At 33.1% G+C, this 21787-nt stretch overlaps 1 protein-coding gene across 1 annotated transcript in view; it reads right to left on the bottom strand.

The window, feature by feature from the left end:
* The window catches only part of ETNK1 (ethanolamine kinase 1), a 90441-nt gene that overhangs the window by 23856 nt on the left and 44798 nt on the right, over nucleotides 1-21787 (bottom strand). Inside the window, exons 5-7 of the mRNA XM_053661410.1 lie at nucleotides 20558-20817; nucleotides 10745-10885; nucleotides 7400-7542 (exon numbers count right to left, since the gene is read on the bottom strand). Coding sequence (XP_053517385.1) covers nucleotides 7400-7542; nucleotides 10745-10885; nucleotides 20558-20817 — 544 coding nt within the window. The remainder of the gene's footprint in view (nucleotides 1-7399; nucleotides 7543-10744; nucleotides 10886-20557; nucleotides 20818-21787) is intronic.

The raw sequence follows: 21787 nt of genomic DNA, 5'->3' as shown, positions 1-21787 counted from the left end.
TTGTAGAGCTCATATTAACTGTTAACATGCCAATAAAAATACACAGCCCAGTCCTGAAGATTACTTTTGCCAAATTTCAATTTCAACTTTCAAAATTATATTCATAATTTGGCAAATATAGTTAAATAGCAGGTAAAACATGCCTGCCTGTAGACACAATTCAACTAAATCATAGTTCATTCATTTTAACAAAAGTTAAAATCCATTTCGTATGAATGTTCTAGCAATGACTTTTTGTAGTAGCATTAATTCATTAAAATTAGCCTTTTTAATATGCTATGTCGAGTTTATAAATAATGAAATTTTAAAAATAAGAAAATGAAGCTAAGAAGATACAGATGAGGCTGTTACCAGGCTCCGTGCATGTGAACAACTGATGCGACAAACCTCCAGTCAGTGCGTTTAAGAAGCACGGGGTGCGCCGCCACATGGCAGCAACAATGGCATACCTAATCTGTAGCAGATGAAGAAAATTTGGCAAACTCACATTTTACAAGACACAAAGCTTAAAAGGAAAAACTTTTTAAAAACTGCATTAACTATTCTTTTTCAAACTTTTGCAAACAAAGTGGAACTCAACCTTAAATTTAATATTCTGCAACAAAGTAAAATTAAAGATGCCTACTTCCCTTATTTTGGGTGCCAGAAAAATCAAATTACTACAAATTGCTTTCTAGTAACAGAAAGTACTACATTATTTTTCTTCTGCAAATTTAACTTGTGACTTCTAGAATTTCCAGCTATTTGGAGGAACATCCACGTCACTATTAATAATTAATAGTTTGTATGGCATGATTATCTTGTTCATTTTTTTAAGACAAGAATTTTTAATTAGGATTTCAAAGATGGAAAAAATTAAAACTCCTTAAAATTTTATATGCATATGCATTTTCTGAGGGAATTCTCAATTTTCCAAATTCTCAAGAGACCCCTGATCTCCAAAAAATAAGGTAGTGCTTTAAAGGCTAAGGCTATGTACTATTTATCTTTATATAATTAGTACACTGACTAGCACATAATAGGTAAAGCATAAGATTACTGAATTAATATACTCTGAATTTTCTAAAGCCACATTTTCCTTTTACTACTGTATTTCTCGCATACTTCCATAGTAATAAAATCCACTAAGTAATAAAATAACACTAAGTTAAATTGTTCAAGTCTCAGTAGAACTGAAAATAAGTCAGCCCATTTTTAAACTACTTTAAAACTAAAAAAAAATTATATTAACTAAGACTATGATTCATATGATATTCATTTGAATTCCTTTATTTTGCTGTTGTTAAGGAGAAAGGAATAAAGATAAAAAGTACAATAACCAATATAATACCCTGAGTCTTTCCAACTTACTTTACTTTGTAGCTTTAGGTAAAGCAGAAAGAGAATATAAAGTATTACCATGACCACACTAATGTTAGCAAAATACTTTCCCTCTTACACAGGAAAAAAGGAATATTCTGCTCTGGGAAACTATCCCTTCATCCCTCACTCTGCTGTCCAGTAGTAGCCTTCTGCACAGCACTCATCCTTCTGAATGTAAGTATCTTCGATTATTTCATAATCGAACTCCTCCACTACATGGCATATGGCTTTCTGGAAGGGAAGTAGGTCCCTTTCATCTTTCATTATGCAATCCACAGAGCAATACCTAACACACAAGAAGTATTAAAATGCTAGTGGAATAAATGAAGGTTTTTCAGAGAATGCTGAGACATAATGGTAACACATGTTTAAATGGGGTGTGGGAGGAATAACCATGAAAAATGACAAAGAACAAAGTGGCATTTTTGACACTCATATCCAAGTATACGAACATACAGTGGGACTGAATATATGCACAAGAAAACCCCATTAAACTAGTAACTATTTTAGGTAACTCTTTTTACAGTCCTTTTATTACCTGATTTAGGGATATTTTATTTTACGCCAACTATGATCTGAAATACAAGTTAAAACAAGGTTTAACTATCCTTCATAAAAATTCCACCCTGGAAAATACAGATTACTAAATACAAAAATAAATTCATATTTAATTTTAAAATAAAAACAACCAACCAAGGAACAAAAAACAACAAAAAAAAACCCCTCTTGTAAGTTATTAAAATGTCAGTAAAACAATAATGCCTTTTCATGAATAACAGAGTGGGTAAGATTTAGATCCAATCAAGTGACAGCAAATGGCCACTGGCCCATTTTCCATTTATACTGTGCAAAATTCTAAAGAAAAACCTAGTTTATGCTATAATTCCCAGAAAAATCTTTTTCTCCTAGTCATTTATATTTCCTTAAATAGCTGTAATTCAGCTGCTTGTATTGTGCAGACATAGAAAATAATCAATGGTTGCCATTACTGAAACTTAGTTATATATTAATCTTTATAGGAAGGAATGGGGAGAGGGATAAAAATGAAAAAAACCTCCAATAAACAATGGCAGAGCATCCAAAATCAAATATTAGATTTGAAGTCAGGCAATGAAAGCATTACAATTTGTTCTACTTCGTATAAATCCTTTTAAAGTTAATTATTAATTTAAAAGATAACTGGTGAGTCTTACAGTTAAGAAACAAGAATCGCTGCTTTTGGTTTTCTTATTATGTAACAAATCCTATCACCATATCACTGAGTATTCTTTTCTTACCTTTTTAAGATGTCATGTCTCTGAAGTCAAAAAATAGGCTGCTGTTTTAAAAACACCTAAATTTTGGGGCTAACTTTTCAAAAGTCTTGACAACTACCATCAACTACAGAAAGGAAGCTCTCTCTTCTCCCATACTCCTGGGTCCTGTCAACTGACACGGTAAGAAGAGGCATGGTAAGAAGTATTTCTTCCTGTGATGCCTACCTTTCCTTTAACACTCACTGGTGAAGACGCCTATAAACTTCAGGGTTCTCAGTCTTCGTGTGTATGTCTATATGAATATGTACTCATAGCCCTGGCTGGTGTGGCTCAATGGAACAGGCATGGCCTGTGAACCACAAGGTTGCCAGTTCAATTCCCAGTCAGGGCACATGCCTGGGCTGTGGGCCAGGTTCCTGGTTGGGGGTGTGTGAGAGGCAACTGTTTCTCACACAATGATGTTTCTTTCCCTGTCTCCTTCCCTTCCCCTTTCTAAAAATAAATAAATAAAACCTCATTTTTTAATGAATATGTACTTATATACAGACACACATACATATATGCATTTTTAAAAATTTTAATATATATGCATTTTTAAACTTTAAATTAGTCACCCAAAGCACAGTTAAGACAGACTATAAGTTGTACTTAGAAGCAAACTGAATTAGCATTTCACACCTATGACTCATGATTCCTAGGTACAGGACAGAGTTAACCTTTTGTCTTACAATAACCATTTTCACTTTTTCAGAATCAGACAAATTTTGTAAAATGTATCCCAGAGACAAAATACAGGGGTTGGATCTATGTATGCTGAGGCCAAATCAAACCAGCCCACTGCCTGCCGGCTCTTTAAATAAAGATTTTTGGAACACAGCCACACATATTTATATATTATCTAGGGCTGCTTGGGCTACAAAACAAAGTTACACAGTTGCTGCAACAGACTATAATATGGAATGCAAGGACTAAAATATGTACTATCTAGCATCTTATAAAAAAGTTTGCCAACACCAATTACAGTATAAACAGCTGTAAAACTGAGAGCTGCCAAGTACCTCAGCGTTATATACTGTATAAGCATGATAAAGTCTTGTCAGGAACCATCCATCGGAAGTAGATTTTATCTAAAAAGAATATAAAGCAAAATGAAGTTCTAAACTATCAATAATATAAGTACTGCAGGGAACTCTGTTAAACATGCAGATTCTTAAGCCCATCCATAGAAATTCTTGTTCATTGGTCTTAAATTTTTGTCCAGTTAACCAGGTGATTCTGGCACAGAATCAAATATAAACAATTAAAAAATAAAATGACTTTTCTAATAGCACTTACTTCCATATGCGATTGAGCAGAAATTTAAACCCAAGTGTGCTTAGTTCCAAAAATATGTCCTTTTTGACTTCTCTTGGTTATAACTAAGCTTAAATATATCTGCTTTTAAGAGTTAATACAAAGATTTTTTAAATTTAGTTACAAACAAAATCTTATTATGGTTGAAAAATACATGCAAGGATGTCAAAATGATACAGGATAAATTCATGAAGTTTAACTAAAATTTATACTTTTGAGATATAAAGGATCTAGAACATACTACAGAGATACTCTGAGCTTCATGTCAGGGCTTACTACTTCTTATTTTTATATATTGATATCTCATAGGTGAGTATGAAATGATGAAGCCCTGAGCTCAAATTATTGGGCTGGCCAAAAAGTTCGTTTGTTTTTTTCTGTAAGATGGCTCTAATAGTGCTTAGTCTTTAACTCCATTTGAAACAATTTTGTTTGTATTGTGACAACTGTTATGTCAGCATGCATTTAAAAAAAAGTAATAAAATTGGAAAATTGGTGTATTTTTGAGCAGCCATTTTAATACTGAAGATGGAAGAAAATATGCAACATTTTTGGTATATTATGCTTTATTATTTAAAGAAAGGTGAAAATGCAACTGAAATGCAAAAAAAAAAAAAGATTTATGCAGTGAGTGGAGAAGGTGGTGTGACTGACTGAACATATCAAAGTGGTTTGTGAAGTTTCGTGCTGGAGATTTCTCACTGGATGATGCTCCATGGTCAGTGAGGCCAGTTGGAGTTGATAGTGATCGAATAGAGACATTAACTGAGATCAACGAACATTATACCACGCAGGAGATAGATGACATACTCAAAATACCCAAATCAGTAAAATTATTAGTGAAAATGAAAAATGTCTTTTACAGAAAAAATAAATGGACTTTTGGCCAACCCAATATATTAAAACTTTAAAAAGTAATAAATCAAGCTTGTTTTGAGTATAATATGAAGTTTTTATTTATTGTATATACAAATTATTTTAACCCCAAAAGACTTAACACTTGGCTTTTAGATGCTATACAAGGTGACTAATTAAGGAAAAAAAACTTTGTGATACATTTCTCATTCCAATTATCCTTCTTCAGATCAAAGCTCTAAGTATAACACTAATGCTAAGCTACAGTCTCTTTTGTTTTTTGCTATTAAATTTACTAAATTAATAGAATTTATATTTTTAAAAACATCTGAGGCATGGTACCAGATCCTTCTAAAGACAAACATGTCATACAATCATAATACTTCAAAATCACTAGTTCCTAACTTAAAATAGAATAAGATAACTAACAGCAAAAACTACTAGCCACACTTTCAGGAGTTTTAGATTTTACTTAAAACAAGATTCCAACCCAATTTTCTTAATGATTATCAACTAATCACAGAATTTATTATTTAATGGATGCCATGGAATCCACACTAGTCTTTCTAACAAACACTATAAAACTACTGGTAAGTAAAAATAACAGAACATCTCTATAACAAATATAACCACAAAGACAATAAACAAATGGTATATAGCAGACATCTATGAAGAAGGATAAACTCTAAAATATATACCAAAATAATTAATTTGTTAAACTTGGAAATTTATTCTTCAGTGTAGGGAAAATATTAGACATAAAAGTATGATTTAGGTAACTCTTGGTAATATAACAAATGACAACCTAGAATTCCTAAAGCCAAACTGAAGCATAAATATTTCACTTGAAAATATAAGAAGTTTTCATAACACTGATCAATAGTCTAAACAGGTAGCTGGTAAAATTAAAACATAAAAATATACTTTTTAATACCTAAGACAAAGTAATCTGATTTTTTTGGTCCCTTCTCTTTTAGTTTTATAAATGAGTTTGTTCTATGAAATGAATATGCAAAAGAAAAAAAGTACGAAAAGTTAAAATTATATTCCAAAGGAAATAGACTCTCTTTGATTAACTTGCAGTTAAAAATAAAGCTGAGTGTCCACTTCAAATGTAAGATGAAGTCCCTCACCTGAAATTTCATTATATAAAATGTGATATTTGGTCTTGTTAATACATCACTTTAATGCATAACTAACACTCTTGTCTCACAAATGGCATTGAGATTTGGTTACTAGTATATAATGTAGTACATATATACTAAGACAATATTATATAATGAATGGAAAATAAAATATTAAAGAACACTGTCAAGTACTTAACATTTAAGGGTACTCCTGAAATTTTAAAAAATTAATTCCACACAAAAACATCCAGATATTCAAAATAAAGATGTTAGCTCAGTATATTTTTAAATAAGGGAATCTCTAATCCACACTAAAATATCAAATATGAAAGGTACTCAAATCTTATTTTTGAAAATTGCTGCCTCAGGCTACCACCCTTGACAGTGTTCTTTACTTGGTTTTCTTCAAGTTAAAGCTAGTTACAAAGATTAATCACCTTTGTGTTAGCATAGTTTCAACTTACAATCTATTAAGAATGGTCACAAACAGTAATGTAATATAATTATGACCATTTAATCAGAATTCTTTGGCTTTAATATCTTCATAACAGTACAATTTTGATTCAAAACAATCTTCCAATTATAATGATTATCTCCTAAACTGATTTCCCATAAAATGTATTAGCTTCATAGCTTCAGACAGACTTTTGAAAACTAATCCTTCAACTAAAATTGTATTTTTAAATTCAATTTAGTACAGAAGGACATCTATTGTTTAGCAACCAAACCTCAAACCAATTTATCCAATAATACAACCAAGTGTTTCTTAAATATGAAAATTTAGAGAATTTGAATACAGAAAGACATAAATAATCAAAGAAAACATTTCACCAAAAAGTTTCACTGTCTACCTCAAAATATGTTAAAACTATTTAGCAGATCTTCTTGATTATTACTTAGTAGATACAAATTTCAGCAACTACAAATAACATCTCCTCCATCTGTGGCTCTCTCCTTAGCATCTAACTATCCAAAACAACCCAGTGTAGTAAACAGGTAACAGAAAACCTAGAGACATATTTCTTTCTAATACTGTTGTCCTTTCTAACACTGAGAAAGCTTCTGTATTTATAAAGCAGTGGAAAGTCAACTGGTATTTCAATAACCCTCATTACAAGCACGTGTATTTTCAAACCATGAATTGTCAAGTAGGTTGTACAGTTATATTTACAAACAAAGTCATTTTTATCATTTTTCATTTAAAACTTGCTTAACAAGAACCAATTTGTTTCTATTAAACCAATTCTAAGAAACATTTATACAAATATACAGGGAATATATGTACCTAGTTTAGCACAGTTACCATGACTTAATAACCTAAAAAAATTGTAAAGACCTTATGCATGTTTTCAATCCTTGCATTTGATTTAAATTTGATACAAAAATCAAAAGAACATTAAGAACATAAAAGAAATCATCTACTTACTGCTAAGGTCAAACACCTACCTTGTTTCTCATTGTAGATTATATTCTTACACAGTAGATCATTATGGCAAAGCACAACAGGTGAGCCCAGGTTGGAAAGAATCTCCTTCATCCAAGTCATCTCTTCCTGAAGAATCTGAGAGCTTGGGATATCACTTACGAACCTTTTAGTTTTAAAAGAAGAGTTTTATCTTGTTTAGATCAATGGTTTTTTTTCAAGTTTGATTAAGGATTAATGTCTATGTTAAGAAGTTCTTTCCACTCAACTGCAAAGTTCTGAGTTAAAACAAGCCAATTATTCCAAAAGCTGGAATAAAGAAAAACCTTTACAATGAACTTAAATATGAATAAAAAGAAACTGAACAATAGTCGAAATATAGAGCAGAAAGGTAAAAACTGTATCACTACAAAATTGAAGGAAAAAGTAATATATAGAGCTAATAGCTAACACTAAGCAGTAGTGTAAATGTTTTATATTTATCTCCATTTTATCAATGGGAAAACCAAGACACAAAGCGTTTAATAAAAAGAGGTTTATGTACATTACTTAAAATTACAAAGACAGTCCATTAAAGAACTAAAACATCTATTTCAAGTTTGGAAGGGTAAATGCAATATGAATCAGCTAACTTCACATTTCAAAGCCACTAGATATTATTATCACTACACTGGCTCATATTATTACGTGACAATCATATAATTATTTTATTATCACATGATGATCATGTCATCGAATCTTCCATTATCTGCTATAGAAACTACCTCAGAATAGTCAGACTGGGAAGGGTGAGAGGTAGTGTGGCAAGCTGGCTTGGAGATCATGGCTCTTTACCTTATATTCTTTATTATTAGGCTCTATTTGTGTTAATTTGATAAAAATAAAGCAAAAATAGGGTGCCGCCACAAATTCCTCAATAATACCATCGGGCTTACAAAAACTGTTTACACTTTGTCTTCTTTCCTTTACACTTTAAGCCAAGTTCTCTTTATTCCTTTCAAATTATTTCTCATTTTTCCATTTTACAATATAATAATGATTCTGTACACTGAATTTACTTAAATAAATTTGCTTATTCAGGTGGCCTGTATTTTTCTCACTACTGCTTTCTCATCTACACAACAGCTTCCAAAAGTAATTCTTACAGGCTCTTTTTTAAATGCTGTAACTGTTCAAAATTCTAGGTTAAAAGTAGAGTTAAATGGAAAAAGAAATCAAAGCATTATGAATATGACCATTACAATCATGTACAAACAAAAAAGCAATTGTCTTTAATGTTCTAGTTGTATATTTTCTATTGGGGCAGGATGCTTTCATTCTGTTATTAATGAGCATCTCCAGCTTTTCCAAAGTATCACTGACATCAAGAATTCAAAGCATATCTAACAAAATATAACCTAAAATCTATCCTAAATAACTTTGAATAATAATAATTTTTAAAATAGCACCTAACATTTATTTAGCATGTAAATGGTCAGACACTGTTCTAACTACTTTCTATATACTAACTCAACCCTCTTGAGTTATACTAATTTTACAGAAAAAATAGGTAACTTGCGTAAGGTTAAAAAGCAGAAAAATGTTCAAGGGAACCCTAGTGCACTGTTGGTGAGAATGCAGACTGGTGCAGCCACTGTGAAAAACAGTATGGAATTTCCTCAAAAAGACAAAATGGAACTGCCTTTTGACCTGGCAATTCCACTGCTGGATTATACCCTAAGAATCCTGAAACACCAATTCAAAAGAACCTATGCACCCCAATGTTCATAGCAAAAAAGTGCTGGAAGCAACCTAAGTGCCCATTAGTAAATGAGTGGATCAAGAAACTGTGGTACATTTACACACTGGAATACGACACAGCAGAAAGAAAGAAGGATCTCCTACCCTTCATGACAACGTGGATGGAATTGGAAAGAGTTATGCTAAGTGAAGTAAGCCAGGCAGTGAAAGACAAATATCATATGATCTCAGTTTAAGTGGGACCTAGTCAATAAAACAAACAAGTGAGCAAAACAGAACCAGAGACATGGAAATACAAAACAAACTGAAAGTGACCAGAGGGTTGCAGGGGGTAGCAGGGGAAAGAATAAGAAGGGTCAAGTCCAGGAATGTGTGTAAAGGACCCAGAGACAACATCATTGTAGGGTAGGATTCAATGTGGGAGAGGGTCAGTGGGCAGGGCAGGGGAGAGAATTGAATGACAAGTTAAAAAATAATAAAAAATAAAATAAAAAGCAGAAAAGTTAACTGGCAGAACTGACATTTGATCCCCACGCTACTGGCTCCAGAGTCTTGTGCTCTGAAACTACATAATGCTATATACTGCCTCTCAACTCTGCTATTATCAAGAAAATCTTACATTCACCATTGCTATCTACTTCATTATTTTTAAGTGGTCTTCCCCCAAAAATCTTTCAATAAAATAGCGAATTTTCTGTTTTTATGCTGTCACTTCCTCAGTACACAGGACACACTTCCAAACATATCGTAATTAAAGGGGTATAATATCCTACCGAATTGAAAGTTTGACAAAATACCTGCATCAGATATAAACAGTTACAGAGTGACTCAAACTAATCATTGAAATAATCATACTCAACAAAACAACACAGCTTATTTTCCCTAATAAATTATTTTTTAAAAGGAAAAAAATCTATAGGTCCTATATGTTTCTGTTGTTCTTAAAGACTTCCTAAATACAAAAAGTGAAGTTTTCATGTACATTTTAGATACAAAGAACAAAATAAAATTCTAATTTTTATATTAATTAATAGATTCTAAAAACTGATTTACAAATTGTTTCATATAAAAAATAATGAAATACTAAGTTTGAACAGTCTTACAAAATCTAAGTCAGACTCTAGTAAACAAAGGTCCAACTACATTATATGGCGCTTCAGTACTTAGAAAACTAAAATACAAAGTTTTTCACACTCCAATATTACTATGCTGCCCCAATGTAGACCTCTAGGCTATTTAAAACAGCTTTGAACAAAAAGAATTTTTTTCAAGTCTCAATGGCCAACTCACACTATGAAAAAACATACCCATTTTTAGTAATCTTTATATTTCATTTACTTGCCAATAAATGTTCTATATCTATTTTTGGCCCCTCACCTCTACCTACTTCTATACCCCCTACTTTTTGTAGGGTTTTGGGGGGGCAGCTGAGGGCTCACCTGGGGAAGAGAGTGACTTTATTTCTACAGTGACATCTGAGAGTTGAATGAATCATGATTATTTTATTTAAATGCAAAGAGATAAAGCGAACCAGAATTTATATACAGAAACCTTGTAGTTATCTTTGAGACCCACTGTTTAGAATAAAGCAATGTAAAACATCATTTCGAATGTAAAAGTAATTTTACCTTTTATTAAGATCTTCATCTGCAAATCCTGTGGGAATGAGAGAGAAGTACTTCCCCATCTTGAGCCACAGATTAGATTTGGGAATCCAGCCATTGTGCGCATGGATAGCATGAATTTTAGCAAGCTGGCGTGCTATTAGCCTGTTTAAAAACAAAACAGCAGAGAAAAAATATTAAGCATCATACAGTTCACTGTCTAGCCACAGGTAAACTAAAATGACTAGTATGCATTTTTATAACATAATTTCATCTTTACCATAAATGTGTAAGACTGAAAATAATATGGCAAGTCACTTCTAACAAGGAGAGAAAAACAACTGCTTAAAGCATCAGAGGGAAGATTAGGCCATTAAATACTGTGTCCAAAAAGAACTGAATGTCTGAAAGTAGGTGTCTTATTTTGATTAACACAATGTTTGGGATCAGCAAAACAGTACACAGTAATAAATGATTTCAAGGCACATATTAGACATTAATCACAAAAACATTTAATTGCACTTAGTTATTTTAATTTTGAGCCTTTGAGGTTAAAGGGCAAAAGGGAGATAACCAGGGAGGATAAATAGGTTCTCGGAGTTAATGTCTTTAACTGTGTTAAAGACAAATACTCTGTGTCTTTAACTGTGTTAAAGACAAATACTCTGAACAAACATAGGATTTTATGATGTGAGAACCAATCTTCTTCATGAAACCTCAAAATAAGTTGCATATACTTATGCCCATACTATGTTTGTCTTTTTAGAACCCAGTAGAGCAAATGCTGACAGAGGAATAAGCATACCAATCATAAATAAGAAATAAACAAAATAGATGGGGGGGCAAGAATAGTATGGGAAATATAGAATCTAAAGAACTTGAGACACATGGTCATAAACTAAAGGGGAGGTAATGGTGGGGATGGGGGGTAGGGTGGAGGGAAATGAAGGGAGGGAAATAGAACAACTGTAATGGCATAATCAATAAAAAAATAAAGAAATAAACAGCCTATAAACTAATAGGTGAAAAAGTGACTTAACAGTAATCCTCAAACTGAATAACTTACACCTGGCAAATTTTCAAGTGCTAACAATCTAAAGTAATGCTTCTTAAATTAGTTCTAGGACTTACAAATAATATCATATATGAATACCTGAGGTCCCACCTCAGATTTACTCAATCCCAATCTCTGGGGCAGGCCCTAGCACTTTCCATTTTAAAACAAGATCTCTAGGTGATCCTAATCCACTGTAAAGTTTAAGGGCACTAATATAATGCTCTTCAGCTTGGCTATGTAATGAAACCAAATTTTGGAACTTCAAGGGAAAAATACAGATCCCTGGGTACTACCAGCCAGGCATTATGATTTGATTGGTCTGAGCAGTCAATGTATTTAAAGCTTCCCAGATGACTTTGATATGCAAAAACATTTGAGAGCCATTCCAACTAACAACATGTTAGTTGGAATCTAACACAGGGAATCTAACAGCCTGTTATTACCTGGCAAAGTATTACTAGCCACACTTTCAGGAGTATTCACTATAGCATAAAACTATTAGTTTTATGCTATAGTGAATATTCCTATCGACCTACTTTCTAGTAACAAGAATCCTGATTTTCCTCCAGAGAAATGTCCATCCCCCTCATTTTTAGTTAATGCGATTCATACAGCATTTATCCTGACTCCCCATCCTACCTGCAAGAGTAACTTTAGTAGGAGTAAAATATGGCACACACTTGCCCAGAACACTCCATCCTTCACGCTACAATAATTGGTTCAAGGCATATCACCCACGCTAGGCCAGAAGGACTCGATTTCAGAACTTTTGTTGAAGCTTTGACTTTGGCTGAAGCCATCAGAAAAAGAAGAATTCCTCACCCCTACAACCTAGGGTGGCAATAGTGATTAGGTAAGCCTGCAACTGCTGATCATTGTAATTTGACAGAAAGTAAAGTGAACACAGACTTTTAGAAAACAAAGTGATATTACTAATGACACACTGTTCTGGAGCCCATGGATCCATCCATGCTTGAACTCATTCTCAGTTATATGTATCAATAAATTCTTTCTCCTTTAAGTCAGTTTGAATTCTCATCATACTCAATTAAGAGTCCTAATGCATTACCAAAATATTAAAATCTGTAACCATTTTAGGTATGTGTGCTTTTATTCATATCTCTCACATTGGTAAATAATTATTTATATAAATTAAATAACTGCTGCTTGAGTGACCTTCCCAAAGACCACCTACTCATTTCTGACAATACAGTAAAAAAGAAACCTATTTTTATGCCCAACTTTCATATATGCATAGACCCAAATTAATGTATGATACTTTGAGGAGGAGGAGGAAAGTTCAGGAAAAGGCAAGGTGATGATAATGCCGAAACAAAGGAGAGGGCAAATACATATACATATGTGTATGTGAGAGACACATATATATTTTAAGCCAGTAAGAACAGGTTTAGGACTTTAAAGATGGAGTCGGGACAAGAGGCCTGAAGAAATATACAGTTGTGTTCCAAAACACACAGTGGGTGATCTATGTCAATAGAACACTGTGTCCTCGGTATGTTTACTGACCAAGTAAGACTGGAACTGGTGATACAGGAGCAAAGTCACATAGTGAAACAGGTGTTCGACACCAATATATTTTATTTACTGTGATTTCAAAATAAATACCATATTTCTGTCACGTATAATGTGCTGCCATGTATAATGAGCACCCACGTTTTTGGCCCAAACTTTCAGGAAAAAAAATTTTCTATTTAACTTTTTAATTCAATTTATTTATATTTAGACACCTGTTCTTTGTATTACAAGGAATTTTAGCATTTACTTTTGAACATATTATGATATAAGAAATTGTATGTAACAAATAATTACAAAGTACAAGAAAAGATACAAGGTATTTCAGGTACTACCTGTATATAATGAGCATCCTTATTTTTCCCTCAAAAGTTTGGGCCAGCCCTGGCTGGCACTGCTCAGTGGATTGAGCACCAGCCTGTGAACTAAAGGGTTACAGGTTTGATTCCCAGTCAAGGCACATGCCTGGGTTGTGGGCCAAGTCCCCAGTGGGGGGCATGTGAGAGGCAACCACACAGTGATGTTTCTCTCTCTTTCTCCCTCCCTCTCCTTCTGTCTAAAAATAAATGGATAAAATCTTTAAAAGAAAAAAGGTCTGGGCAAAAATCATGCATTATACATGGCAAAATGCAGTAATTAATAATGTCAATTTTTATAGTTTTACCCCAGAGTTTGTATGAAACCCTGATATGCAAAACATAAAATGTAGTCTCAAAAGTTGTCTAATTGTACATTATTTAGTTGCTTTTATTCATCTCTCTCAAATTGGTAAATAATTATTTATATAAATTAAATAACTGCTGCTTGAGTGACCTGGAATGACAATTCTATGGTAAATACTTCAAAATGAATAATACATATGGCCACAGTTCCAAGGGGCTCTTTTAGATTAATGGAATCTGTTGAATATGAATAGACGCTAGAAAGAGAAAACACATACAACTTCTGAGTGCTATGACCTTTCTGGCACAAAGGTGGATAACTAGAGCAATTTGAACTGATTATGTGATGCAAATGTCAAGCCTTTTCCACTACAGAACCCACCCCCCCCCACAATGCTGCACAGAATTAGCTGGGTTATAATTCTGACTTTGCCACTGTATTTCAATCTGAACTAAAGCAAATTATTTAATTTCTTCGAGTTGCAGTATTCTTACAAAAGAAAAATACTGTTTTACTTCATAATCTTTAAGTTCTTCAAATCTAAAATTATATGCCAATAAGTATCAGGAAAAATTACATAAAAAATTTAATTGCTGACAACATAAACTTCACATTCATATTCCTATACAAATATCCTATAGACTAACTTCCCATTTCACACCAATTTCTAACTAATTATAATACAAATATTAAATGAACATAAGCTACAAATTAACAAGCAAAATTTTCCAGATGATATTTTTATAAAAAGCTTATCAAATATAAATTTCCCTCTTAGTAAGTCTGATAATACAAACGAAAATGAGAATTACTATTATATGAAATTTTACAAACCTTTCTGCATAAGGTAATACATATCTACTCAAAGAGGAAAAAAACAACATTTGCAAAAATCTGTATCAATACTTAAGAGCTAATTATAATCTAATGTAAATTATAGATATATTTGTCCTACCCATAGGTGTACATTTAAATTATGAGGGGCAAAATTAATATTAAATGACTATATTGTATTTAATAGGCAAAAATATATTCAGCATTATTTAAGATGTTTTATAGCATTTTCCTATAAAATTAAAAATAGATTAACAAATAATAGTAAGAGTTGAGATTGCTTACTATTGAATACTATTTATAAATACTTCCACTAAGTTACCCTATAAATAACAAAGACCATGCCTTGCTTTTCCATCTATTCTAGCATTCAGTACTTAGAAGAGGCACTTAACAGGTATTTCATGAATTGGTCATTATCTTAGCAACAAACTCGGAGTACATTTAGAATTTTACTATAAGACCAAGGGATTCTCCAACTACTATTAGGTTTATTAGGTATTAAGTTTATTGTCAGGTGGATTAAAATATATCTTGGATTTTTAAAAATCTCATATGGTAAGAGTTTTACAAAATTAATGCTATAAAAAACAAAGTGACCTTTTGAAATAACTGCCTGTTCTTTTATAGGACAGGCACATCTTGTACAAGCCTCTTCTCAAATTACAGAATTCAAAAAACTTCTATAGGTCTTAGAACTACCTGGTCTACCTTTTCTGTAGAAAAATTAATGAGGAAGAAAATCTATAGTACAAATATCTTCATGGAAATAACAAATACAATTCAACCACGATCATAGCACCAACATACTAAAAACCGAGGCTTCGGATGAGAGATTTAAAAAAGTCCTAATTCTAAGTTCCATACTCACCTAAAATTTTGGATAAACTGGGCTTGATCAAAACATACAATTTGTAAAAAATGACTTTGTTAAGAAAATTAAGTTTTTACTGGTAAGTGAATTCAGTAAAATTGCAGAACACAAAAGCAACACATAAAAAAACAGCTGTAGTTCTCTATTAACAGTGAACAATCCAAAAAGGAAAGAGAACAATTCTATTTACAATGGCATCAAAAATAGTAAAATACTTAGGAATGAACTTAACCAAGGAGTGAAATTCTCTGTACAATGAAAGTCACAAAAGGTAACTGAAAAAAATTAAATTATACAAATAAATGAAAGGATATCACATGTTCATGGGCTGAAGACATCAATTCTACTCAAAATGTTCTACAGACCCAATGCACTTTCCATACAAACCCCAATAGTGTTCTTTGCATGGACAGGAAAATCCATCCTAAAATTCAAACAGAATCTTAACGAACCCTGGATAGCTACAACAACCTTGAAAGCAAGAATGAAGTTGGGGGCCTCACACTTCCTGATTTCAAAACTTATCACAAAACTACAGTTACCAAACTGGCGCAGCACAGGAGGTTCTCAAATAACGTCATTTCATTCAGTATTGATGAGGAGAAACAATTCACAGTCAGGGCCACTGTCTGTGTGAAGCTTGTACATTCTTCCCATGCACGCATGGGTTTTCTCCAGGTACTCCAGTTTCCTCCCACCTAAGATGTGCATGTTAGGTGCACTGCCACATCTAAACCGCCCCAGTTTGAGTGTTGGTAGGTGTGTGAGTGTGGCCTGTGTTGAAATGGTGCTCTGTTCAGGGTGGGTTTCCACCTTGCCAATATAGGCTTTGGAGGTCTGCAACCCTAAATTGTAATAAGCAGGTTAGAAAATAATTCTTGTTTTTATCAATCTTTCTTAAATGTATGTATGTATAATTTGCATTTATTTCAGTTCTTAATACTAGAAGTGTTTTAGGTCATCATTTGTAAGATTGGTGATGTGTGATCAGAAATATGCCATAAGAACTTTACTCTGTTTACAGCTGACCCTTCAACAACTCAGGGAGTGCCACTGACTCAGCTGCACAACAGAAAATCCACATATAACTTTGATTCTCAAAAAACTTAACTGCATTATGTAGTTGACTCTTGAACAACATAGGTATTAGTGGTACTGACCTGCCACGGAGTTGAAAATCTGCATTTAACTTTTTTTCGATTTTATTTATTTACTTTTAGAGAGAGGGGAAGGGTGAAAGAGAGGAAAACACCAATGTACAAGAGATACATTGATGGGTTGCTTCTCTCATGCCCGAAACCAAGGATCTGGCCCACAAACCCAGGCATGTACCATGACTGGGAATCTAACCAGTGAGTGACCCCTCAGTTCACAGGCCAGCCCCCAATCCACTGAGCCACACCAGCCAGGGCAAAAAAAAAAAATCTTCATTTAACTTTTGAATCTCTGAAAAAAATAACTATTGTACTAATACCCTACTGTTGAGTGGAACTGATAACACAAAGTCCATTACCAACAGTGGGATACTACCTTGTGCCATTAGGATGGCTAATATCAAAAATAAAACCCAAAAATATTAAGTGTTGTCAAGGATATGGAGAAATTGGAACCCTTGTGCGCTACTGGTGGAAATGTAAAAAGTTGCAACTGCTGTGGAAAACAGTATGGCAGTGTCTCAAAAAATTAAAAACAAAATTACCATATGATACAGTAATTCCACTTCTGGTTATATCTCCAAAAAAACTGAAAGCAGTGTCTCCAAAAAAAATATGCATACCTGTGTTTGTAACAGTATTATTCACAACAGTCAAAGGGTGGAAGCAACCCAAATCTCCATCCAGGAATGAATGAATAAACCAAATGTGATACACACATAAAGCTAAGTATCAGTCAGCCTTAAAAACAAAGGAAATTCTGACATATGCTGCAACAAGGATGAACCTTCAAGGCATCATACTAAGTGAAATAAATCAGTCACAAAAACAAAGCAAGTATGAATCCACTCACATGAGGTACCTAAAGCAGTCAAATTTATCCAATTACATGAGGTACCTAGAGCAGTCAAATTTACAGACAGAGAGTAGAACGATGGCTGCCAAGAGAACGGGAACTTGTTTAATGAGTATAAAATTTTAGTTTTGCAAGCTGAAATCAACTATGAAAATTGGTTGTACAATGTTTAACATTATATACTATATACTACAGAAGTTGGCAAAAGTAGGTTTACAGTTGTGGGTTCTTATTAAATAAATGAGAACAGAGTTTATTCTTATATTATTTATTTATTATTGTATTATTTATTTGTATTACAACTGTAAACCTACTTTTCCTAACACCTGGGTGTATATACATACTATATATATACTATGTAACACTGTGTAAACAGTATACTTAAAAAATAGTCAACATAGTAAATTGCTGCATGTATTTTAAAATTAAAATTTTAGTTAAATAAAATTACAAAAAAAGAATATAGTCCTTAAAAAGATTTAATTAAAACAATCATGTTCTATTAGTAAATTTTATATATAACAGAAAAAAACTATTTAAAAAATCTCTTCATTAAGACATTATTTAATAAACCATTGATTTTTGTTTTATATACACAAGATAATGAAAAACTACTTCAAAGATTTCTGACTGTCATATATTAGTCTTCTACCTTGTCTCAATAAATAAGGTTTTACTGAACTAACACCAAGGCAAATACTACTGTAAAATCCCATACTCAATAAAGCTAAATGTTTAAAAATCTTAAAGCTTCACTGAATTCCTCAAATACCTACTAACACTCACTAACTGCTCCCGTGGAAACTCTTAAATATTTAAGAGCATTAAAACAATAACAGAAATTTTTTAATTGAAAAATAATCCCTAATCCTACCATCCCAATAGTTTATTTCATACTCCCTTTGAGTTTTCACATGAGCAAACTATTGCTGGACTGTAGGTTACAATTCACCTATTGAGCTGATTTTTCTTCTTAGCCCTGTATAAGCCATTTTGCACGTTTTGGACAATTTTCAAAACTATCATTTAAATAGTAGCGTAACACTTACTAGGGCTGGTGTGCCTTAGCTATATCTAAGTATGAGTCATCATGACAGAAATGTAACATATAACCTTAAAAAATTACTATATATTTCCTTAATAACTTCCAGAAGAGAACATTACCAGTTTTTCTTGCAACTCACAATGAACCAGTTTCACCACAATGCCTTTAGCACTGGAAGTCAGTGTTTTAGTTACACTTCTTAAAAATGTGCAATAAGCCCTAGCTGGTGCGGATCAGCGCACTGAGCACCATCCTGCAAATCAAAAGGTCCCCGGTCAGGGGTGTGTAAGAGGCAAACACCCATTGATGTTTCTCTCCCTCTCTTCCTCCCTCCCTTCCCCTCAGTCTAGAAGTGGATAGGTGAAATCTTTAAAATAAAGAAATATAAATGTGTAACAGCCCCGGCCAGGTGGCTTAGTTAGTTGGAGCATGGTCCCATGTATCAAAAGGTTGCGGATTCAATCCCTGATTGGGGAGCATACGGGAGGCAACCAATCAATGTTTTTCTTTTACATCCATGTTTCTCTCTTCACTGTCTCTCTCAAATCGACGAACATATCCTCAAGGTGAGGAGTTAAAAAAAAATGTGCAACAATTTGTTTGAAACTTCCCTTCTCCCATTATGTCTGCTGCTGGGTGGTTTTTAATTTAAGATTAGTCAAGATTCTCAGAGGCACATTTTAGAGAGATACCTGATGAGAAAATTCCTAAACCTTTGAATTTCAAAAAAATTCTCTGAAGGTCTTTGTAATACTTGATTGCTACAGAAGAGTTTAAATAAAACAGATCATGATAACTTTCTATAAGCTGAATTACTACATAAGCATTAAGTTGGTACTACTGGTCTTTACCTATCATCCCATTCCCTCGTCTTCCTCCATGCTCTCTGCCTTATCCTTCAAAGCCCAGTTTAAATGCAATCTCGTGAAACACTGCGTGATTTCCTCAGTACACTACAGTAAACTACCTGCACTATTTTGAAAAGCTTTTCTCCGGTGCATACCATTTTACTCCCCCTCTCCACGATTATTGTCTGTCACGAACTGTAAATTACTAGGAGATCAAGGACTGTCTGAATTCTCTTTCTTCCCCTAAACTGGATCAAACATAAACATATTCCCATGCCTTTTATATTTACAGTAGATACCCTTTGTTATAATTCAAGCAAGAAGATATGTCTGAATGAGCCAAAGCAAACAGAGAATTGTGAACTTTGATCTAAGGTGCAATCAACATTTACTGAAACTGTAATTAATCAGTCCAGATTGTTCACTAAAAATTTATCAATAGACTGACCTAAAACAATGGCTTAAAATGTGCCATCTAATTAAATCCAAATTGATAATAAGAAGTATTAAATGCTTTGAGTCAAGCACTGCTGTAAAAAATTAAAGGAAAACCTTGTTTTTCTGGAGCAGACTAAACCAAATCCTCTCGTGGTCCTTTCTTTTGCAAAGGGTCAACAATGAGAATGGCAGAAAGAAAATGTTTCTTTAGCTGTAAGAAAACCCTTACTAAAGAAAGTTTCTAAGTCCTGGCTGGTCTAGTTCAGGGTTGCCAGTTCTATTCCCAGTCAGGGAACATGCCTGGGTTGTGGGCCAGGTCCCCAGTGGGGGCCATGTGAGAGGCAACCAAACACTGATGTCTCTCTAACTCTCTTTCTCCTTCCCTTCCCCTCTCTCTAAAAATAGATACTTTTTTTAAAGTTTCTAAGTTAAACAAATAGTTACTCCAAGAACGAAAAAGCAATGTTAAAATATATTTTCTTAGTGCGCTTAATACTTGTTTTGCAAAAGGAAGTATTTAGAAAAAGAAATGTACCTGAAAATGGCAGGGTTGCGGACATGCTTTGGATCCAATGCTTCTCCCTGTATAAATTCATAGCACAATCCATTATTGAAAGTACAGTAGAGTTGTGGTGCACAGCCATGGGCCTGTAACACTCGGAAACTCTTCACTTCCTCATCTCGATCAACTAGCAATTCAGTCTTATTGCCATAAATTCGCACCAGGACAACATCCTCCATTGTGTTGCCCACATAACAGCCAATAAGTTTGTTTGTGATTCCATCGGTGAAGAGCTGCCCAAAAAAGAAGAAAATGGGGGCCGGAGAAAGCCATTAGATACTTACAGGGAACTGAGTAAAAGATACTGTGAAAATAATTAAGTAGAAATTAAAAGAAATTATCTACTTTTTAATATAAAAGAACTTTTGAATGCAATTTTGCCTAACGTGTCATTAATTTTAATTCTAATTAAATAGTAATTACACTGTTCAGTCTTGCTATTTCTATAACATCGCCTTCCTTGATTTAAAAGTGTTAATTATTCAACAACTAGTATTTCTATACAACTTTTTGATAGCTATTATATCTCAGTCTGCCTTGTACTGCAATCATTGCAAATGAATATGTGTGTGACTCAAATCTACAACTTCCATTAAAGTTTTAGTATAAACTCCTGTATTGGAGTTTCTAGATTATCAGCCTACCCTACAAATTTCAAATTTCAAACTTACCAGCCTCCACAGCTGCATGAGCCAATTCCTTGAAATAAATAATATATAAGAGAAATTCTATTTCTCTGTACAACTCTGACACACACAGTTTTTTGAACTTTTAATTTCATTAATAAGAATTTAGTCTATGGATATACTTTAAATTTTTTTCCAAAATATGTGTATAAAAGCAGTTCACTGCAATACTGTTTTTACTATCCAAACAATAGAAACAATTCAAGGTTGCTTTGAAAATATAGGCCAGATTACATATACTAACATGAGAGGAGGTATAAGAGATACTTGCATTATTTTAAAAAGCAAACACAGAGTAACTTAAGTTATGTATATAAAAGGAATATATTCATAGATATTTATATACATACTTTGATATGAACCCTGGGAAAATCCTGATTTGTTATTATTTTAGAGTTTCATAGGAAAACATTCACAAAATTACCTTTAGGGAGAATGACTTGGAGTTAAGAAAGTTAGACTTCTCATTTTTCATTCATATCCTTGTATGTGTTATAAGTATTTTATTGAGTGTATA

This window comes from Artibeus jamaicensis, unplaced genomic scaffold (genome assembly GCF_021234435.1).
Source record: "Artibeus jamaicensis isolate MK-2021 breed Jamaican fruit bat unplaced genomic scaffold, CSHL_Jam_final contig_233, whole genome shotgun sequence".
NCBI classification, from domain to species: domain Eukaryota; kingdom Metazoa; phylum Chordata; class Mammalia; order Chiroptera; family Phyllostomidae; genus Artibeus; species Artibeus jamaicensis.
This window is presented reverse-complemented; position numbering and strand designations above follow the sequence as displayed.